Source organism: Scyliorhinus canicula, chromosome 20 (assembly GCF_902713615.1).
Source record: "Scyliorhinus canicula chromosome 20, sScyCan1.1, whole genome shotgun sequence".
NCBI classification, from domain to species: domain Eukaryota; kingdom Metazoa; phylum Chordata; class Chondrichthyes; order Carcharhiniformes; family Scyliorhinidae; genus Scyliorhinus; species Scyliorhinus canicula.
In genome coordinates this window covers 43,355,116-43,372,662 of record NC_052165.1, presented here as the reverse complement: position 1 = coordinate 43,372,662, position 17,547 = coordinate 43,355,116, and the positions used below count along the sequence as shown (strand labels likewise).

The 17,547-nt window shown below is 45.5% G+C and overlaps 1 protein-coding gene across 1 annotated transcript; it reads left to right on the top strand.

The window, feature by feature from the left end:
• Positions 1-382: 382 nt before the first annotated feature.
• On the top strand, positions 383-15,698 carry arl1 (ADP-ribosylation factor-like 1). Its single transcript, XM_038780833.1, has 6 exons — positions 383-509; positions 3,006-3,143; positions 5,705-5,786; positions 12,404-12,515; positions 13,861-14,039; positions 15,098-15,698. Exons 1-6 carry the CDS (start codon positions 506-508, stop codon positions 15,126-15,128), a joined length of 546 nt encoding a protein of 181 aa, XP_038636761.1. The 5' UTR covers positions 383-505; the 3' UTR covers positions 15,129-15,698.
• Positions 15,699-17,547: the final 1,849 nt, after the last annotated feature.

Sequence of the window (17,547 nt, the reverse complement as noted above, 5' to 3'; positions counted from 1 at the left end):
CCACATCATTTATAATTGTGGACATTCGGGATCTGAATTGTAAAAACATGGAATTAATGTTTTGATGCAAGATTTAGAACATGAAAATTCAACTCTGCAAATACCAATGATGCTGCCAGATCTGATTTCGTGTATTTCCTGTTTTTTATTGGTGAGAATGACTTCTTCCCGCTCTTGCTCCAAACGAATCCGACAACAGCAACGCCGGGTGCATCCGCGAACGCGAGCGATGAGGATCAAACAGCCAAACTGGATCACCTGACACTAGGCGCTGACGAATCGGCTGATGGTGGACTTTAAATTAAACATGTTCAGAAACTGAACTGCAGTGAATTTGGGCACATAGAAAAAGCCGCGCATTTAAATGGAGTTTCAAGAGACGAACTCTTAATTTCCGGCCGTTGCCGAGGCGCGAATCTGCTGCCCGGGGTCACGGGTCGGTTTATCAGCAGGTGCGCGCGCAGTCTGCAGTACACAGCCACGTCGGAGCGCCATCAGGACCGGGATGGGTGAGTGTGGGGAAAGGGAGAAGGCCTGAGGCGAGTGGAGACTGGCGACTGCGGGTCGGTCGTCCTAAAGGGTGAAACCGTTCGGTGGGGGGCGGGAAAGAGTGTAGCTGATGGTCAACCCGGGGGGAGGCGGAGAGATTGGTGGTTGCCTTGGTGAGGGAAGGGCAGGGGGTGGGACGGGACTGGGTGGGAGTTGGGGGGCGACGTGACTGGAGGGGGTGGGGTGGGACGGGACTGGGGGGGTGGGACGGTACAAGGGGGTTTGTGGGGGGTGGTGGGACTGCGGGGGTTGGACGGTACAAGGGGGTTTGTGGGGGGTGCTGGGACTGTGGGGGTTGGGGGGTGGTGGGACTGTGGGGGTTGGGGGGGGGGGGGGTGGGACTGCGGGGGGGACTGGACGGTGGGGGGGACTGGGGGTCGTTTGCCCTGAGGGGGGACTGGGGGTCGCTTGCCCTGAGGGGGGGACTGGGGGTCGCTTGCCCTGAGGTGGGACTGGGGGTCGTTTGCCCTGAGGTGGGACTGGGGGTCGTTTGCCCTGAGGGGGGACTGGGGGTCGTTTGCCCTGAGGGGGGACTGGGGATCGTTTGCCCTGAGGGGGGACTGGGGGTCGTTTGCCCTGAGGGGGGACGGGGGGTCGTTTGCCCTGAGGGGGGACGGGGGGTCGTTTGCCCTGAGGGGGGACTGGGGGGTCGTTTGCCCTGAGGGGGGACTGGGGGGGTCGTTTGCCCTGAGGGGGGACTGGGGGGTCGTTTGCCCTGAGGGGGGACTGGGGGGACGTTTGCCCTGAGGGGGGACTGGGGGGTCGTTTGCCCTGAGGGGGGACTGGGGGGTCGTTTGCCCTGAGGGGGGACTGGGGGGTCGTTTGCCCTGAGGGGGGACTGGGGGGTCGTTTGCCCTGAGGGGGGACTGGGGGGTCGTTTGCCCTGAGGGGGGGCTGGGGGGTCATTTGCCCTGAGGGGGGGGCTGGGGGGTCGTTTGCCCTGAGGGGGGGGACGGGGCTGGGGGGTCGTTTGCCCTGAAGGGGGGTGGGACGGGGCTGGGGGGTCGTTTGCCCTGAAGGGGGGTGGGACGGGGCTGGGGGGTCGTTTGCCCTGAAGGGGGGTGGGACGGGGCTGGGGGGTCGTTTGCCCTGAAGGGGGGTGGGACGGGGCTGGGGGGTTGTTTGCCCTGAAGGGGGGTGGGAGAGAAACTATGTGTTGGTCACCCTAAGGGGATGAGGGAGACTGGGGGTAGGCTTGAGGGGAGTGGATAGAGACTCTGGGTGAGGGTATGTGGAGAGCTGCACCCACTCCATCCTACCCCTAGTCGCCCTCCTTAAGTAGGGTAGGGGTAGCCCTACGTTGTGAGGGGGTGGGGGAGGAAAGACTCTGAGTAGCCTTAAGCCGGTGACAGCGGGGGGGGAGGAGAAACTGGCGGTAGACATAAACTGGGGGATGGGCGTGGTGAAATCTAGCGGTAGCTTTACTTTGGGCAGTCTTGGAGGGCTGGGGGGAAGGCGTGGGAAGCGTTACATGGCTTGGGGAGGGGTGGTGAGGGATGGCTGAGGATAGCCTTAATTGGGGTGGGGAGATGGGGGCGGGTAGCCTTTTAATTGCATGGTGGGTGTGAGCTGGTGGCTAGGCCGTTGGAGGGGCAGCAGAGACTGGTGGAAGTCTCAGTGGGGGAGGGTGAGACTGAGGTGGGCGGGGAGGAGGGGAGAGAGTAAACTAGGGTTAGGCCTGGGAGAGGGCGTGCGGTTATTGGTAAGCCTTTGATGTCGCCCGAAGGAAGCTGAGGGCAGGGGTGAAGGGGTTGGGGCTAGTAGAGAGAGAGATAGGGAGTCGTCCTCGCGTGGAGTGGGATGAGAGACTGGGGGTAAGCTTTTGGGGGCGGGGGGGGGGGGAGGTGCAGATGAGATACTGGAGGTCGGCCTGTCTGCGATAGGTGGGGTCATCTTCAGGGTGAGTCGTGGGTTGGAGAGAGAGAAGTGGGAGGGGCAAGAAAAGGTGAAACAAAAGGGTTGATCTGTGATAGGGTGGCCGTGCAGGTATGATTAAGTGACAAAAGGGTTGAAAGTTAAAACGAAATATCAGTGGGATAGGTAAAGGAATAAAAGATGTACCTAGAACAATTACAATAATCCTTATTAGTGTCACAAGTAGGCTTACATTAACAATGCAGTGAAGTTACTGTGAAAAGCCCCTACACTGAGGGAGAATTCAGAATGTCCAATTTACCTAACAAGTACGTCTTTTGCGACTTGTGTGAGGAAACCCACTCGGACACTGGGAGAACGTGCAGACTCTGCACAGTGGCCAAGGGGGAATCAAATCTGGGACCCTGGTGCTGTGAAGCAACAGTGCTAACCACTGTGCTACCAACCAATGTAAATGGGAGCTGTGGCAATAATCTGTTAAACTCAAAAAAGTTAATTTTTCATTGAAATTTGTACATATTCTCCTGCTGTAAATATCAAGCGTGCCACCTCATGTTGATTCCACTCCTTGATGATTACAGGTAGCTGGTTGTCCAGTTTGGTTTCCGGCTTGTTCGGGACACGGGAAATGAGAATATTGATCCTGGGTCTGGATGGAGCAGGCAAGACCACAATACTCTACAAACTACAAGTGGGTGAAGTTGTCACCACCATACCCAGTGAGTATAATTATGTCCTGAGGCACACTCTGATGTAGCTATTGACTACAGCAAATATACATTTTCTTTAAGTTTATATATTTCTACCAGTTTGTCCCCTTAAAAAGAAAAGTGAACAATTGGCTTGCCAATTAGAAGTGACTGAAAAACAGTCTTTGCTCACCAGCATGTCATTATTGTTTTAGCATGCACTCGGCGAATACAGGTAGGGATGGTGAGGGGATTGTGAGGATAAATCATGGGTCGGGAGTAAGGTAAAAGTAAAATCGCCATAGTCCCAGATAACCATAGGCTGCTTTCCCCTTTGAGGGGGAGAGCTGACCGGTGGTGATTTAACCTGAGGATCGATCACCATACCTCAGGCAAGCGGCAAGGACCCAAAGGAGGGAGGGGATTAATTTGTCTGCAACAAGTTGTTCTGACATTAAACCCTGGTTTTCTAATTTAGAATTTATCTGCCATTAAGTCAGCAATGCTTAAAATGACCCTTTTCAACCTGGGAGGCCAAAAAACATGAACAAGCCCAACCTGGCATAGGGCCGAATTGCCTAGTCTTTGAGTGCTCTATTCACACAGCCTCAACCTGCAGTTTGAATGCCCCTGGTCTAAGGTGGTTGATGTTCTTTCTTGTTAAAATTATGATTGCCTGATGTGACATATAGGGTAACAAGAACTGCTGCTGACAAATTAACATCTGTACGTTGATTCATTAGTAAATGATGTTGAAAAAGATTGTCTTACTCCTAAATCCATTGTGCAATAATGGATCCAATTTATCCCCTCAATCTTTCATTTACTGTTGGCCGAACACTTCTGAAAATAAATCCAACACCTAAATGTTTGTTCTGTTATAGCTGGCAGGGATTGCACATTTCCTCTCCCTTCCAAAGCGCTATATTAACGAGCTGGTTTTCAATGTTTAACTCCATTCGTCACCTGGGGCTGGTTTAGCTCACTGAGCTAAATCGCTGGCTTTTAAAGCAGACCAAACAGGCCAGCAGCACGGTTCGATTCCCCTACCAGCCTCCCCGGACAGGCGCCGGAATGTGGCGACTAGGGGCTTTTCACAGTAACTTCATTGAAGCCTACTCGTGACAATAAGCGATTTTCATTTCATTTAATGGATTCTACAATGGGAATCCTTTAGTTTGATCTCTTATTTTTGTCTTGATTACACTTTTGTGAACCCTGGGAGTGTTTTTCTATTGTAAAGTATATCAAAAGCAAGTTGCTGTTGTAAATATCATTTTTCCTTTTCATAACTGAAAAGGGTTGAGTTCTTGTGGACAAGGGAGTACTTTTTCCCCATTTGATTATTGTAAACCTAATCAGGCTGTTGACAATCCTTTCAAAAAAAAAAAAGCAGTTGTTGACATCAAACTGCCTTGTTTTTTTGGATTGCTTCCTACATACATGATAACTTGGGAGCAGAAAGATGCCATTCAATTGAGTGTGTGCGTCAAATTCAAAGCATGAAGAACAATGCAGCACAGGAACAGGGCCTTTGGCCCTCCAAACCTACACCAGTCATGATGCCAACCTTTCCCAAAATCCTGAGCACTTCCTTGTGCCATATCCCTCCATACCCATCCTATCCATGTTTTTGTCAAGATGCCTTTTGAATGTCGTTAATGTATCTGCTTCCACATCCTCGCCTGGCAACACATTCTAGGCACTCATCACCCTCTACTTTAAAAAAAACCTGCCTCACACATCTCCCCTACACTTTGCCCCATGGACCTTAAACCTGTGCCCCCTGAGTTTTGCTCCTTTGTTACCTCATAAAAAAAACTGTCAGTCTCAGTCTTGAAAATGTTAGTTAGTCCCCAACATCTACAGCCTTTTAATAGAGTGAATCTCACATTGTCCTTCTAGGCACAGAAACATTACATTAAACACGCTTAAAACTATACCATATTTCTAATATTTGCCAATACAAATATAAACCCCATACAACTACCTTTTTTGCCAACGGCTAAAGCAAACTGGCCACCTGCTGAGCAGGCTTGAGGGGCCAAGTGACCTCCTAATTCGTATGTCTGTCCTAACATCTCCATATGGCTCGGTATTGTACTTGGTTTGATGATTTCTTCTACGTAGTGACTGGAGACACTTTACTATGATGAAGGTGTTATATAACTTCAAGTTTTTGATTGCTAAATATTAATGCTAAAAATTTAAGAATGGCAATTTGACAAGCCGCAAACCAACACGTGAAAATGCTGGCGATGCACATCAGATCTGGCAGCATCTATGGTCAGAGAAACAGTTAATATTTTCAGCTCAAAGGCAGTTCTGATGAAAAGTCATTGACCTGAAAGTTAATGTTAATTTGCAGATGCTGCTCGACCTGTTCGTATTTCTGTCTATATTTTGGGTTTCTGTCGGTATTTTATTTGTGTATGTCTGTCAACTGTTTTGCTTGTTAAATAGATTACAAACATCGGATTAAGGAAAATTAGTATTAAAATGACAGAAGTGCAGTTGTAATCTCTCAATGTGTAGAAACAGACAAAAGTTTACAAAAAGTGACTGAAATCAGTAATCATTTTGTTTTGCAGCAATTGGCTTCAATGTTGAAACAGTGACGTACAAGAGCCTCAAGTTTCAAGTGTGGGATTTGGGTGGACAGACCAGTATACGGTATGAAAATGTTCACTTTTCTTTTTACCTTAATAGCATTACCCTTTGTAAATTAACCTGATCAAAAATTAGATCTTTGGCCTGATGAGACAAATGACTTGTTTGCCAGAAATAACCTTCAATAAGGTTCCACATAATACACTCCTGACTTAAGGTCAAAGCATGTGACGTCGGGGGACAAGTGGCAGATTGAATAATGAATAGGTGTGCCCACTAGTCACTGTCTAAAGTAATTGAGAATGAGCAATAAATGCTGGCCTTGTCAGCAACATTCACATCCCACGAATAAGAAACGGTGTTACAAAATTGAAAATAGTGTTTTTAAGATTAAAGGTAGCTACTTTGATTGTTGAATGATGGGAATTGGTGTCGCACTAGGATTTTACGCTGAGACCATGTCACCTTTTGCATTAACAGTTTGGGCTTTGCAGCTGGAAATATATTTTTTTGAATTAGCAGACAACATCAAATTTGGAGGGTGAAGTTAATAACAGAGGAAGACTCTGATAATACAGGAAACCAATTGGCCTAAAAGGCTGTGCTCTGCCTGATAGCAGTTGGTGATTGGATGTTATCCCTCTGGAATGTTTTTCTAGAGCCGCAAGGTTCCATTTTAGTTTCACTTTTGGTTCTGGCAGCAAAGGTAAAAGATCCAGGCAAAATCCTCACCAGAAAATGACTGTGAAGCCTCTTCAAAAAGGATTCAGTTAGCTCTTTCCAATAAGCCTGTGGGTGTTGGATTCCTGAAAACAGGACCTGAGGGCAGGCCCTGAACTAAGAGCAAAGCCTGATGAAACCGAGACTCTCACCAGGAAAATTGAGACCACAAGCAAGCTACTGTGGAGAAAGCCTGCATGGACCCATCATCAGAAGCAAAGACTTTTATCTTTCATTTACATTTTATTTTCCTCTTTCTTTCTCTTCTCCCCACCCCCCCCCCCCCCCCCAATGTGTGTCGGGTGGGGGGCAACATAAAGTAGGAGTTAGGTACTTATTAATTAACCAACTGGTATCTGCTGCATATTTCACCGTTAATCTTGTTATAAACTAATTGTGTTTCAACTTACAAACTTGGTGAGTTTAATTATTGGGCAGACAAGGGCCAAAGATTTCGGAATTTTTATAAGGATTATTGGTTAATACACTTGTGTCGTGACTCCAGGGCACGTGGGCTGGAATTGAACATGCACTTTCCTAGGGTGGCTAACGATTTTATGAGCAAATAAGTTTGTTCCTTATTTAAGAAATCTGGGGCATTGTGTGGTCATTCTGAGATTCTTGGGTAAATCACGTATTTGTTCATATAGCTTGCTGGAGAAATAATTTGTGTTGCACCTGTAGAGTAATGGAACTTGAGAAAGGCAGAGCACTCTAATTGTGGTTGTAACAGTAGAAAGAATAGGGTGGCCATATATAATCTCAGAAAATAAGTATCTATAAGGATAGAGTAATGGAGTTCTGGGAACACAGATATTCTTTATTAGTGTCACAAGTAGGCTTACATTAACACTGCAATTAAGTTACTGTGAAATCCCCTAGTCGCCACACTCCGGCAGCGCCTGTTCGGGTACACTGAGGGAGAATTCAGAATGTCCAATTCGCCTACCAAGGACATCTTTCCGGACTTGAGCGGAAACTGGAGCAGCCAGAGGAAACCGATGCAGACACGGGGAGAAGGTGCAGACTCCACACAGACAGTGACCCAAGATGGGAATCGAACCTGGGACCCTGGAGCTGTGAGGCAATTGTGCTAACCGCCATGCTACCGTGGTGCCCTGAGATTTGCACTGAGTGCTGAATTTGAGTGCTATGGTGAGAGTTTGGTGACTGAGGGAGGTAGGTGAGGAGGGTGTACGGTGCTCCTTTTCATTTCATATCCCCCATTTCCTCAAAGAGCGTGAAGGGAGCCGGGTGTTTAGAGAGTACAGCTGACTGGGAGCAGAGTCGGAGTGTGGAGTTCCTGTGGTCCACAGGACAGCTGTATTCTGTAAGGTAAGAGGGGATGGAGGCTAGGGCAGTTGCATGCTCCTCCTGTAGGATGTGAGTGGTGAGGGATACCACCGGTGTCCCCGCTGACTATACCTGCAAGAAGTGCACCCAACTCCAGCTTCTCAGAGACTGTGTTAGGGAACTGGAGCTGGATGAACGTCGGATCATCCGGGAGGCAGAGGGGGTAGTGGAGGAGTTACAGGGAGGTAGCCACACCCAAGGTACAGGACAGGAGTAGCTGGGTTACAGTCAGGGGAAAAAACGAATGGGCAGACAGTGCAGGGATCCCTCATGGCCGTTCCCCTTACAAACAAGTATACCGTTTTGGATGCTGTTGGGGGAGTGGGGTGGGGGGGGGGGGGGGGGGGGGGGGGGGGGTGGGATGACCTACCGGGGAAGGTCCCTAGCGGCCAAATCTCTGGCACTGAGTCTGGCTCTGGGGCTCAGAAGGGAATGGGGGAGAATAGAAAAGCAATAGTGATAGGAAACTCAATGGCTTGGGGAATAGATAGGAGATTCTATAGTCACGAGCGAGACTCCCGGAAGGTATGGTGCCTCCCGGGTGCCAGGGCCAGGGATGTCTCTGATCGTGTCTTCAGGATCGTTAAGGGGGAGGGTGAGCAGCCAGAAGTCGTGGTACACCTTGGTGCCAACGACGTAGGTAGGAAAAGGGGTGTGGATGTAATAAACGAGTTTAGGGAGTTAGGCTGGAAGTTAAATAGCAAGGACAGACAGAGTTGTCACCTCTGGTTTGTTGCCGGTGCCACGTGATAGTGCGGCTAGGAATAGGGAGGGAGTGCAGTTGAACACGTGGCTGCAGGAATGATTTGGGAGGGAGGGCTTCAGGTATTTGGATAATTGGAGTGCATTCTGGGGAAGGTGGGACCTGTACAAGCAGGACGGGTTGCATCTGAACCAGAGGGGCATCTCTGGATGGGGTGGTGTTTGTGCAGTGTGTCCAGGAAGCTTTTCTAACACAGTATGTAGATTGACCAGAGGGGAGGCCATATTGGATTTGGTACTTGGTAATGAACCAGGGCAAGTGATAGATTTGTTAGTGGGGGGAGAATTTTGGAGATGATGACCACAATTCTGACTTTCACTTTAGTAATGGAGAGGGATAGGTGTGTGCAACAGGGGAAGGTTTACAATTGGGGGAAGGGTAAATATGATGCTGTCAGACAAGAACTGAAGTGCATAAGTTGGGAATATAAGCTGTCAGGGAAGGACACAATTGAAATGTGGAACTTGTTCAAGGAACAGATACTACGTGTCCTTGATATGTATGTCCCTGTCAGGCAGGGAAGAGGTGGTCGAGTGAGGGAACCATGGTTGACGAGAGGTTGAATGTCTTGTTAAGAGAAAGAAGGATACCTGTGTACGGCTGAGGAAACTAGGTTCAGACAGGCCGCTTGAGGGATGCAAGATAGCCAGGAGGGAACTGAAGAAAGGGATTAGGAGAGCTAAGAGAGGGCATGAAAAATCTTTGGTGGGTAGAATCAAGGAATACCCCAAGGCTTTTTACACATATGTGAGAAATATGAGAGTGACTAGAGCGAGGGTGGGTCCGCTCAAGGACAGTAGCGGGAGATTGTGTATTGAATCAGAAGAGATAGGAGAGATCTTGAACGAGTACTTTTCTTCAGTATTTACGAATGAACAGGGCCATATTTTTGGAGAGGGCAGTGTGAAACACACTGGTAAGCTCGAGGAGATACTTGTTAAGAAGGAAGATGTGTTGGGCATTTTGAAGAACTTGAGAATAGACAAGTCCCCCGGGCCTGATGGGATATATCCAAGGATTCTATGGGAAGCAAGAGATGAAACTGCAGAGCCGTTGGCAATGATCTTTTCGTCCTCGCTGTCAACAGGGGTGGTACCAGGTGATTGGAGAGTGGCGAATGTCGTGCCCTTGTTCAAAAAAGGGAATAGGGATAACCCCGGGAATTACAGGCCAGTTAGTCTTTTTTCGGTGGGAGGCAAAGTAATGGAAAGGGTTCTGAGGGATAGGATTTCTGAGCACCTGGAAAGACACTGCTTGATTAGGGATAGCCAGCACGGATTTGTGAGGGGTCGGTCTTGCCTCACAAGTCTTATTGAATTCTTTGAAGAGGTGACCAAGCACGTGGATGAAGGTAAAGCAGTGGATGTGGTGTACATGGATTTTAGTAAGTCATTTGATAAGGTTCCCATGGTAGGTTTATGCAGAAAGTAAGGTGGCATGGGATAGTGGGAAATTTGTCCAGTTGGATAACAAACTGGCTAACTGATAGAAGTACGAGAGTGGTGGTGGATGGCAAATAATCAGCCTGGAGCCCAGTTACCAGTGGTGTACTGCATGGATCAGTTCTGGATCCTCTGCTGTTTGTGATTTTCATTACTGACTTGGATGAGGGAGTTGAAGGGTGGGTCAGTAAATTTGCAGACGATACGAAGATTGTTGGAGTTGTGGATAGTGACGAGGGCTGTTGTCGCCTGCAAAGAGACATAGATCGGCTGCAGAGCTGGGCTGAGAAGTGGCAGATGGAGTTTAACCCTGAAAAGTGTGAGATTGTCCATTTTGGAAGGACAAATATGAATGCGGAATAGAGGGTTAACGGTAGGGTTCTTGGCAATGTGGAGGGGGTCTAGGACAACTCATCGCCAGCCCAATAAAAACAGTACAGTCAACAGACTTCTTAACAGCGCTCTGGAGTGAATGGAATCTATTTAAACCAACAGACTTCTTAACAGCGCTCTGGAGTGAATGGAATCTATTTAAACAATTTAAACCTATAGAAAACAAAGGACATTTTAACATATTTTTCAGTAAATTGACTCTATTTAAAAAGTGCCCAATATAAAAACGATTGTATTTAACCAGAGACGGACGGAAAAATGCATCTAAACTGCATTTTACCACTGGTCGGCTGAGACAGACACTCCAATACAAATCAGATACAATGAGAAATTTCTGGTTTGAGAGGTAGAATTTAATAAAGATTTCTGTCACACTGCAAGGTTTGGCGAAATTCTCACGGTGCTTTGTAGAAAAAAGCTTGTCCTTACTTATGTCCATTACACAACATAATTATATGTATATTCGCACCTGCCACATATAATTTTGTGCTTTTCGTCTGAATAGCTGAAATTGACAAACCAGGGTTATGGAACATGCGAGCGACAAATGTGAAATTGATTAGGTTCAGATTTGGTCAGTTGACTGTTTACTGTAGGGCTCTATTGAAATAGACGCTGTTAATTGTAAGTTACTGTTTTTTGTATTGTGTTTTCCGTCCGTCTGGTTAAATATAATCGTTTTTATATTGGGCACTTTTTAAATAGAGTCAATTTACTGGAAAAATATACAGTAAACAGTCAACTGACCAAATCTGAACCTAATCAATTTCACATTTGTCGCTCACATGTTCCATAACCCTGGTGTTTGTCAATTTCAGCTATTCAGACGAAAAGCACAAAATTATATGTGGCAGGTGCGAATATACATTGAGCAACTTTGTGAGTTGCAAAGTGCACTCTGGTACAAGTCAGCTGATATATGCCACTGGTTTCATGCTAATAAGTTTCTTTGAGATGCCACGATTGATAACCCTATGCAGGTGTGCGTGTGTGGATGCGTTTGCGTGGATAGATGTGGGAGGATTATCATGTTAATATATATATATATATATATATATATATAGTCAATTTACTGAAAAATATGTTAAAATGTCCTTTGTTTTCCATAGGTTTAAATTGTTTAAATAGATTCCATTCACTCCAGAGCACTGTTAAGAAGTCTGTTGGTTTAAATAGATTCCATTCACTCCAGAGTGCTGTTAAGAAGTCTGTTGACTGTACTCTTTTTGTTGGGCTGGCGATGAGTTGGGCTGGCGAAGAGTTGTCCCATTCCCTGTGGAGGAGCAGAGAGAGATCTTGGGGTCTATGTTCATAGATCTTTGAAAGTTGCCACTCCAGTGGATAGAGCTGTGAGAAAGCCTATGGTGTGCGAGTGTTCATTAGCAGAGGGATTGAATTTAAGAGCCGTGAAGTGATGATGCAGCCTTGGTACGGCCACATTTGGAGTACTTTTTGCAGTTCTGGTCGCCTTATTTTAGGAAGAATGTGGAAGCTTTGGAAAAAGGGCAAAGGCGATTTACCAGGATGTTGCCTGGAATGGAGAGTAGGTCTTTCGAGGAAAGGTTGAGGGTGCTCGGCCTTCTCATTAGAACGGAAAAGGATGAGGGGTGACTTGATAGAGGTGTACAAGATGATCAGGGGAATAGATAGAGTAGACAGTCAAGAGACTTTTTTCCCGGGTGGAACAAACCATTACAAGGGGACATACATTTAAGGTGAATGGTGGAAGATATAGGGGGAATGTCCGAGGTAGGTTCTTTACCCAGAGAGTAGTGGGGTCATGGAATGCACTGCCTGTGGAAGTAGTTGAGTCGGAAACATTAGGGATCTTCAAGCGGCTATTGGATAAATACATGGATTACGGTAGAATGATGGGGTGTAGATTAATTTGTTAATCTAGGACAAAAGTTCGGCACAACATCATGGGACGAAGGGCCTATTCTATGCTATATTTCTCTATGTACTTTCCATTAGAAAACTGACATTTCATTTTGCAAATTCTCTTTCAGGCCTTACTGGCGTTGTTATTACTCCAACACCGATGCAGTCATCTATGTAGTGGACAGTTGTGACAAAGATAGAATGGGAATCTCAAAATCCGAACTTGTTGCCATGTTGGAGGTAAGAAAAATATTCTGGAGACTCATTGAAATATCTAAATGATTGTCTAGATAGTAGTATTTAAGCTTGTGAAAGCTGAATCTGTAGAAGTAACTGATGAACATGGGCTACTATGGGGCACAGGTGTAAAGTCATCAATAAAAACATTTTAAATGCTGAACTTTCTCAGGAAGGCCAGAAGCAACTATAATGGGAAAGGGCAGTTTAATGTTACTGATAATGAGTTATGCTCCCACTATTGCGGGTCTGATGTATTTTTGGGGTGTTGGCAAAAGAATGCCAACATGGGGCTAGTCTTCTAAGACCTTGGTATAATTGTCATCAATACTCTGGTGGGAGTGGAGAGTAATCTTTCACTTGGAAGCATTTTGAGATGTTATAATATGATGAACTACATAAACATTAGCATTAAATCCATAACAACAGTGACTACACTTTGAAATAAAGTCCTACCATGGCCTTAGTGCTTTGGGATGATTTGATTCTTCAAGGGACCATACAGATGCAGATTCTTATTTAGAAACTATCCCATGCTTGAAGAAATTCCTATCCCTGTTTAACACTTCAAGAATTTGTGCTCTTTGTAAAATTGGCCAGAGTTTTTGAACATGCCAATTTATTAATTTTGCTGCAAAGGTTATCTTAAGCAATTTTTTGGATTCAAGGACTATTCAGACCGGAGTTCATCTGCTAAACTTAATCTCACCGTGGCTAATTACTATCTTGTTTAACTTCTGCATTCCACCAGCATATTATGATTAGTTATCAACTAAATTCAAATTTCTGGAGGTTGGATGTGATTTTGGAGATTCTTAGAATTTTTCTGTTGAATCTGACTGCACAATTGTTACGGTCAAAATTTTGGATGATGCACCTGGCTGACAAGAGTTCTAATGATTCCCAAACATATGGAAAGCATAAAGAATAGTCATGCCTCAGAGACCTGTCTCCAATGGTGACCACTTGCTTTCTTTCTCTATAGCTGCCTCTCTTTCCTGCATCCCATCCAGCTGTGTTTTAAAAAAAAAAAATCACTGATGTCTTGGTTTCGTGACAGGAGCCTTCCTTGGCCACTTGAAACTTTTGAATTCCTCCTCCTCTTCAATCAGTCTGCACTGTTGGGTGTACAGTGACCCATAGCAATGAGAAGAGTGGTTATTCCCTGAAGATATTTAGGACTAGTTGACTTTTATTTCAGAATCTCAGAACTGAAAAATTTCTTCTTTTTAGTCTGCTTTCAACACTTTTTTCTCCTGTGCAGGAAATCTGTCTCATTTGTTTTATTTCTACCTACCCATGGCCTCAATAAGAGGAGATTGGTTATAACCAGTCTGTTTGTTTACAGGAGGAGGAGCTGAAGAAGGCCGTTCTAGTTGTTTTTGCAAATAAGCAGGATATGGAGCATGCAATGACTCCCACAGAGGTGGCCAATGCACTCGGCTTGCCAGCTATGAAGGATCGGAAGTGGCAGATATTCAAGACCTCTGCAACCAAAGGTGTTGGGCTGGATGAGGCCATGGATTGGTAATTGAATGAATACTGTGATAACACCGGGAAACCTTTCAGTTTTGTTGGCACAGTGGCCTGAGTCAGAAGATTACATGTTCAAACTGCACTACGGGCTTTGAGTTCATAGTGCCGGCTGACACTCTCGGTGCCAGTACTGAGGAGTGATGCACTGTTAGAGCAGCAGTCTTTTGATGAGATATTCATACAAAGGCTACGGTTTGCTCTTCAGTTAAACTCTATCTGGATGCATGCAGCATTCATAACAAGATGGATGAATTGATAGCCTAAATAGAAATAAATAACTGATATGGTAGCCATTACAGCAATATGGTTGCAAAGTGACTATGGCAGAAATCTGAATATTCAAGGGCATTTAACATTTCGGGAGAACTGGAAGGAAAGAAAGGGCGGTGGGGTTGCTCTGTTAAGGCCATCAGGAAATCTTGAGTGGATTTCAAATAGCCTACTATGAAACTAACCAAATTTAGAAACAGCTAGCCATGATTGGCAGCTGTTGGACCACATCAAGGACAGTTAAGTGCTCTCACTTCCTCTTTCTCTGCAGAAAGCATTTAGCACCCAGAGAATCCTATGGTTGAGGCGGGGTGGGTAGAATTGCATTGGTTTGGGGGAGGGGGAGGGGTTAGCCGCCAGACCTCACTATCGGGTCACCCACTCAAAATAGCAGCCTGAGAGCTGGATCCGTGAGGGAATTCCTCCCTATCCTCGCCATGCAGAAATTTGCATGTTAAGTGATAGTGACTTGCCTCTGGATTTCCGCTCCCAACTCAAGCATAAATCAGAGGCGATTCATCACTGGTGGGAGAACATAATCTCGCAAGCGAAGAATTCAGCCCCATGAATTCCAATGTCTGTCTATGATGGAGCTCTGTTACGCTTCACCAGTGTTCCTCTGTAGTCGCCCTCCTCCAGCCAGAGTTACAACCACAGTGAGTTCGCACATGCAGTTTTTGTTGTAAGTGTGGGCATGGGAATTTATAAATGAGAAATTATTGCAGCAAATGCGTGACAATATAACATTTCTAATTATTTGAATTGCCATTGTTTTTCAGGTTGGCTGAAGCCTTGAAGTGTAGACAGTGAAAATAGTTGATTGTGTTTTTTTTATCTACTGCAAGAGACTGATCCACCAGCCACAGCAAAGATTCCCGCCACTTCAGAGGTCTTCTAATATATATTGTACAAGAGCCACTTACTCCACTGTGTTCTGAATTTACTTCTGTTTGGTTTGTTTGTGTTTATTGTATTTATGTGTGTGTGGGGGGGATTTGACAAAAGATTAGTTTATCTGTTTAATTAGTCTCTTAATAGAAAGGGATGTGGTTTATTGCACTCGGAAAGGGAAGTTGTCTTTTACTTGTTTCATTAACTTTGTGATTATATAAACACTAATAAAGCATTCCTTCAATTGGAGGTATGTTCTTGGACATGAATTAATGCTTTGGTTGAGGAAAGCATGCAAGGTTTCTGAGCGTAGTTTACTTAATCCAGCTTTTAACTTCACTATAAAAATGATGTGCGATTCTTGGTCTTCAAATACTCATTGTATTTAATGTTTCATTTAACATGGGGCAAGAGATTCTTGGATATTTTTTTAAAATAAAAGTGGCTTCAGAGTTCATTCTGTAAATGTTCTGTAGTCTCCTAAAGCCACTGGTTTGCTACTCATTCTGTCAGTGTCTCATGTTGAAGTTTAAGAATTGAACTCTGGGAGGCAGTGTAAAATAGTGAGTGGATGGAAGATCATATGAAATGTTATGCACAGAAGGGACCATTCAGCCATTGTGCCATCCTTTAAAAGAGCAACTCTTCTCCCCTCCCAGCTCTCAGCATAATTTATGCCCAACTCCTCCTTCTGGCCCAACAACTCTTTTGAGACCTTGGCGCACCTGTACATTCCCAACTTTCATCTCTCCCACCCATTGGCTGTGCCTTCAGCTGCCTGGGTGTGGAGATCTGGAATTCCCTCCCTAACCCTGTCTGGAATCATAGAATTTACAGTGCAGAAGGAGGCTATTCGGCCCATCTGGTCTGCGCCGTCCTTTGGAAAGAGCACTCTACTTAAGCCTACACCTTATCCCTGTAACCCCATGTAACCTTTTTGGGCACTCGGGGCAATTTACCACGGCCAATCCACCTAACCACCCAATCTTGGACTGTGGGAGGAAATCGGAGCACCTGGAGGAAACCCACGCGGACACGGGGAGAAAGTGCAAGCTCCACACATTCACCTGAGGCTGGAATCAAACTCTGGTCCCTGGTGCTAACCACTGTGCCACCCTTCTTGTCTTTTTAAGACACTCCTTAAAACCTACCTCTTGGTTAAACTTTTGGTCTCCTGTCTGAATATCTCCTTTTGAGATTCCTTCTCATAGACTTTAATACACTCTGATGGAGCATTTTACTACGCTAGAGGAGCTATATTAAAGCAAACTGTTGAGGCCATCAGTTAGAAGGTAGCACACCAAATAAATGTTTGCTCAAAGCAAGGTCACAATGTCCTAACAATTTTTATTTTGTCATTTGTTGTGTCCAGAGACAAATCTTCAATTTTACTTTTAATTCATTTGAAAGTCTGGTGGTGCTGCCCATAAATAGTGTTTGTCTGTGAGCTGGAAATAATTGTGGGTTGAGTTTTAGCCTGTCTGTACCTTTTTTTAAATCCTTCTAGTTGTTTTCTTTGGTTTTAGCAATGTTCATAATAAAAGCTCATTTATTGTTTTTCTTAGAATTCCACTGGGTTCTGAAACCTGTCTTCCCCACTGACTTTCTCTTTTTTTTTCAATCGTGCAAACATGACTAGAATAAAATGGAGTACACGCAGACTTTAAGGGACCTTACTATTTGCCAATTGTTTCACTTAGTGCTAAAGGCACAAATATTTATTTGTACATGTTCAAAACAGATGTTAGACTTTTGTACGTTAACAAGGTGAGGGCAGTGTGCTTTCATAGAATCATAGAATTTTCAGTGCAGAAGGAGGACATTTGGCCCATTGAGTCTGCACTGGCCCTTGGAAAGAGCACCCCACTCAAGCCCACACCTCCACCCTATCCCTGTAACCCAGTTTAACCTCCTTTGGACACTAAGGGCAATTTATCATGGCCAATCCACCCAACCTGCACATCTTTGGACTGCGGGAGGAAACCGGAGCACCTGGCGGACAGAAACCCACCCAGACATGGGGAGAACGTGCAGACTCCGCACAGGCAGTGACCCAAGCTGGGAATTGAACCTGGGACCCTGGGGCTGTGAAGCAACTGTGCTAACCACTGTGCTGCCCAGTACCTGTTCTTAGTACCAAAGACTATAGGGTCGGGTATGCTATAATCAGACCTGGAGTAAAGCAATCATACCCTTCTGCCGCAGTGTTAGTCTACTTTGAATTTCAATTAGCTGCAGAAAGCCCTTTCGAACACAAACTTCACCAGAGTACTGATTCGGCTAAAGCAGAGACTAATATGTTGAGAAAGAGAAGTTCAGTGTCACCCATGACTCTATG

Bases quoted from the DNA above. Each gene is read 5' to 3' on its own strand.
- arl1 (XM_038780833.1), top strand. The intron at 5,787-12,403 runs GTATGAAAATGT...ATTCTCTTTCAG, and splicing joins GGTGGACAGACCAGTATACG to GCCTTACTGGCGTTGTTATT. The intron at 12,516-13,860 runs GTAAGAAAAATA...GTTTGTTTACAG, and splicing joins AACTTGTTGCCATGTTGGAG to GAGGAGGAGCTGAAGAAGGC.